Genomic DNA, 4,723 nt, shown 5'->3' on the forward strand with positions numbered 1-4,723 from the left:
GGAATCTGGTTTTAGAGAAGGGGATGTTTTTATTTGATGGAAAACCTGTGATTGTTCGTCCATGGGAGCCTCAAACAAAGATTACCAAGGTCTCTGTCAAGACGGTTCCTATTTGGGTGAAATTGATGGGTCTAGACTTGAAATTCTGGGGAGATAAATGTTTGGAGAAATTGTCTTCCCTGATTGGAAAGTTTGTCCGTGTTGATGACCACACTGTGGATAGAACCTTGCTTGGTTTTGCTAGAATCATGGTAGAGGTTGAAGTGGATCAGAATTTTCCTGATAAAATAACTTTTATGGATGAAATGGGGCAGAATGTTACTGTGCTAGTTGAGTATGATTGGCTACCAATCACTTGTACTAAATGCAAGGGCATTGGCCATACAGAGAAACAATGTAGGAAGGGCTCAGGCTGGGTTAAAAGACCTGGACAATATGGAACACAAGGGCAACCAAAACAGGTTTGGAAGAGAAGGGAGCCTGTGGTATCAACTGTTTCCACAACAGAGTTTCCTAATTTGCCTCAGAAGGGTGTTGTGGGAGCACAGCCTGGATTAGCTGGAGTGGTTAACAGGGTGCAGGGTAATGGTAATGGGGCTATGATAACTCATACTAATACACCTGTGAACAATTCGTAAAGTGCTGTCCTAACACCTGCCAGGATCTTGACTAGGATCACTAGGCATGAGTCTAGGCTACCTGGGGTTAAGGATGGTGCTTTCGTTGTCAACTTTAATAAGGAGATGGCTAACACTTCCCAACTGGTTGATAAAGGAGGAGGGGGAGAGGCTTCTGCCTCTCATGGATAGAATTGGTGTGTGGAATGTCAGGGGCCTAAATAGTTTGACTAAACAAAATGATATTAAATGGTGTCTACATAATGCTAATGTGGACCTATTTGGGCTCCTTGAGACTAGGGTGAGACCTGGTTCTCTAAATAAGGTTGTGGCTAGTTTTTGTGGAGGGTGGAGTTACTGTACTAACCATCAATGCCATGATGGAGGTAGAATATGGATATTATGGAAAGTGGATAGGTTCAATGTTACTTGTCTTTGGAGATGACTTCTCAGTTGATTCATATAAAAGTTACAGATATTCTCACTAGTAGACAGTTCTTTGCTACCTATGTGTATGGTTTTAACAAGATTGAAGAGAGGGTTCCATTATGGAATGATCTTATCAGGTTGACTGTTACTAACCCATGGATTGTTTTAGGAGATTTCAACAATGTTCTTAGGGCTGATGAAAAAATTGGATTGCCTGTTAAGGATGCTGAGACAGCTCCTTTTCAGTCTGCTATTGATAACTGTGGTCTTCATGATTTAAAGAGTGTTGGCTCTTTTTTTACTTGAAATAACAAACAGCCTAGTTCAACTTGGGTTTTCAGTAGGATTGACAGGGTGTTAGTAAATGATGAGTGGGTTACTAACTGGCCTGATCATTATGCTTATTTTGCTCCTGAAGGAGACTATGATCATTGCCCATATTTTATTCAATGTAATGATGTCCAATTGAAGAAGAAGAGGCCATTCAAGTTTTATAATATGTGGACTGGGGTTTCTGAATTTAAGAATATAGTAAAGGAGGGATGGAATCATCATATACATGGTTCTCTGATGTATAGGGTGGTTAAGAAATTGAAGCTGATGAAGTCCCCTCTTAAAGCTTTGAATCATGACTTATTTTCTGATGTTGAGAAGAACACTGCTATTGCTCATGAGATCCTTTTAGACTCCCAAAAGAAGCTCCAAGCTGATCCCACTAATAAATCCTTAATGGATTCTGAGTATAATATCAGAACCAGCTACCAGATGCTGAACAAAGCCAAAGTTGCATTCCTGAGACAAAAAGCAAAGTGTATTTGGGCTCAGAATGGTGATGATAATACTGCAATTTTTCATAAAGCTATCAGACAGAGACAGTTACAGAATAAGGTGGTACAGATTCATGATATTCATGGTCAGCTTGTGAACGCACCCGAGGGTATTCTCGCAAGCATTTGAGAATTACTATAAGGAACTGGGGGGACTCGGGGAACTACTGCAGCTTTTTTACCGAATATTGTGAGAATGGGTAGATGTGTCCATGATGATGATTGGAGAGCTATTAATAGCATTCCTACTAAAGAGGAGATTAAGAGAATCATTTTTGTCATTCCTGATGATAAAAGCCCGGGGCCTTATGGTTACTCAAGTTGTTTTTTCAAAGCAGGATGGGATGTTATGGGAAATGATATTAGTGAGGCTATCATTAATTTTTTCCAGGAGGGCAAATTACTGAAGCAACTGAATAGTACAAATCTGGTACTGATTCCAAAGGTCCAGCACCCTTCTTCAGTCAAAGAATTTAGACCAATTGCGTGTTGTAATACCTTGTATAAGGTTATTTCTAAGTTACTTTGTGTGAGATTGGGACATGTTCTTCCGCTGCTCATCAACCCAGCTCAGGCTGCATTTATCAAAGGCAGAAGTATTATGGGTAACATTCTCATCAGTCAGGATTTGATTAGACTGTACAAGAGAGCTAGTGCATCTCCTAGATGTATGCTTAAGGTTGACTTGAGGAAGGCATATGATTCCATTGAGTGGAATTTTGTGCTTCAGATGTTGAGGGCTCTTAACTTTCCTCCTCATTTTATCAACTTGGTGATGCAATGTATAACTACTACCACCTATACTATTGCTCTTAATGGTAATACTTATGGTTTTTTCAAAGGTGGACGAGGGTTAAGGCAAGGTGATCCCTTGTCCCCTTTGATTTTTACCTTATGCATGGAGTACTTGAGCAGGATGCTTATGGTAGTTTGCAATGGACCAAATTTCTCCTTTCACCCTCTTTGCAAAGGGCTTAAACTCTCCCATTTAATGTTTGCGGATGACCTGTTATTATTTTGTAAGGGGAATTTGAAGTCAGTTTGCACCTTGGTTTAGACATTTGACTGTTTTTCTCAAGCTAGTGGCCTCCATATCAACACTGACAAGACTGATATTGTGTTCAATGGTGTTCCTCCTGAGGTAGAGGAAGCAATTCTGCGTAGGACTGGGTTTACCAAGGGTAAGCTACCTTTTAAATATCTTGGGGTTCACATTTCTCATAGGAAGCTTTCTAAAATTGATTGCTCCTTACTGGTGGAAAAGATGGTTAATAGAATTAAGGGTTGGAATAAGAGGAAAATATCCTATACTGGTAGGCTAATTTTGGTCAAGTCTGTTCTGGCCACCTTGCATAACTATTGGGCGCAAATCTTTGTACTTCCTTTAGGTGTGATGGATAGGATACAAGCATTGTGTAGGAACTTTCTGTGGGAGGGGTCTGATAAGTACTCAAAGGCACCTCTAATTTCTTGGAAGATTGTTTGTCTCCCTATTACTGAGGGTGGTCTGGGTGTCATAGACAGTAGGGTCTGGAATGTTGCAGCTGTTGGGAAGCTAGTATGGTGGATAGCTTCTAAGAAGGATCTATTATGGATTAAATGGATAGATAAGGTCTATCTTAAGGGTCGGGACTGGTTTGAGTATCAGCCTGGTTCTAATAGTTCATGGGCCTGGAGACAAGTGTGTATGGTGAGGGATAAGCTTGCAGCTGGTTATAGTAATGGACAGTGGCAGAATAATGATGGTTATTATACCATTGAGGATGGTTATGAATGGTTGAGGCAGGATAGGTGTCCTAAAGTTCCTTGGTTCAATGTTGTTTGGAGTAGGCTAAACATTCCAAAGCATATCTTTAATGCCTGGCTCATTCAGCATGGGCGACTTCTTACTTTGGACAGGCTAAACAGAATGGGTATCACGAACCAGAAGACTTGTTATTTGTGTGGTTTGCAAGATGAGAATCAAGAACATTTATTCAGGTATTGCATCTATACATGTATGTGCTATGATAGAATGCAATTTTGGCTTGGTGTGCAAGGCAATGGTTTTGTGTATGCTGAACAGATGCTGAAGATCAGACAGTGTTCTGGGTTTCTAAGGAAGGTTTTATGTTCTTTGGTAGTAGCCACGCATTATCTCATTTGGCATGCTCGAAATGTCTGTCGTGTAGAGCAGCGGGTTATCCATCCTAAACTTATTGTTCAAGCTGTACAAGAAGACGGTAGATTGGCTATTATGAAATATCAGTATTATCAAGTGTCGCAACATGATAGGGAGTGGTGTCATGTGAGAGGATTAATGTAATAGTTGTATATGCTTAGTTAATCCTGTTTGTGCGGTTGATCTTAAACTGGTAGGTTTGTAATTGGTGAGTTTTCCCTTTTGGGAAGTTCTTAATATTACTTACATTTACACCAAAAAAAAAGATGAGCGGGGCTTGGGTGGGAACGGCTGCGGTCCCCCACTGGCGGTGTGGAATATTTTATGCGATGAGTATTCTGGCAGGACTACACACTTTAGTGTGTAGTCAGGTGTGTAGTGATGAGATGGAGTTTGGTTGATTGGATTGGATTGTAGTATTGTTTTATAGCAGCTGTTTGTTTTGTGTAGTCAGTACTGACCCCGTTTAATTGTTTTAAAAACTGTGGTGATCCATTCGGGGATGGTGAGCAGTTATTGAGCAAGTATGAGTTGATGCGCATGGGATAGCTGGGTTGAGTCATCACGAGCTGTTTAATAGTCTTCCGTTATGTCTTGAACTAGTTTATTTCATTTGGTTTGCAGTTTGAGAAACTGTTGTATTTCATTTATCAATTTTGGGATTTGATCTTGTATCGCTTTAAACTATT

The 4,723-nt window shown here is 40.2% G+C and overlaps 1 protein-coding gene across 1 annotated transcript; it reads left to right on the plus strand.

Moving 5' to 3' along the window:
* The first annotated feature begins 711 nt into the window (after positions 1 to 711).
* On the plus strand, positions 712 to 2,003 carry LOC141641362 (uncharacterized). Its single transcript, XM_074450028.1, has 3 exons — positions 712 to 1,003; positions 1,093 to 1,331; positions 1,365 to 2,003. Exons 1-3 carry the CDS (start codon positions 712 to 714, stop codon positions 2,001 to 2,003), a joined length of 1,170 nt encoding a protein of 389 aa, XP_074306129.1.
* The last annotated feature ends 2,720 nt before the right edge of the window (positions 2,004 to 4,723 follow it).

The sequence above is a fragment of the Silene latifolia genome, chromosome 2 (genome assembly GCF_048544455.1).
Source record: "Silene latifolia isolate original U9 population chromosome 2, ASM4854445v1, whole genome shotgun sequence".
Lineage (NCBI taxonomy): Eukaryota > Viridiplantae > Streptophyta > Magnoliopsida > Caryophyllales > Caryophyllaceae > Silene > Silene latifolia.

What these genes read in the sequence shown, in the direction of transcription:
- LOC141641362 (XM_074450028.1), top strand. Translation starts at nt 712, where the DNA reads ATGGTGCTTTCGTTGTCAACTTTAATAAGGAGATGGCTAACACTTCCC. An exon ending in CCATCAATGCCATGATGGAG is followed by an intron (nt 1,004 to 1,092) that starts GTAGAATATGGA and finishes TAAAAGTTACAG; the next exon opens with ATATTCTCACTAGTAGACAG. An exon ending in GTCTTCATGATTTAAAGAGT is followed by an intron (nt 1,332 to 1,364) that starts GTTGGCTCTTTT and finishes AATAACAAACAG; the next exon opens with CCTAGTTCAACTTGGGTTTT.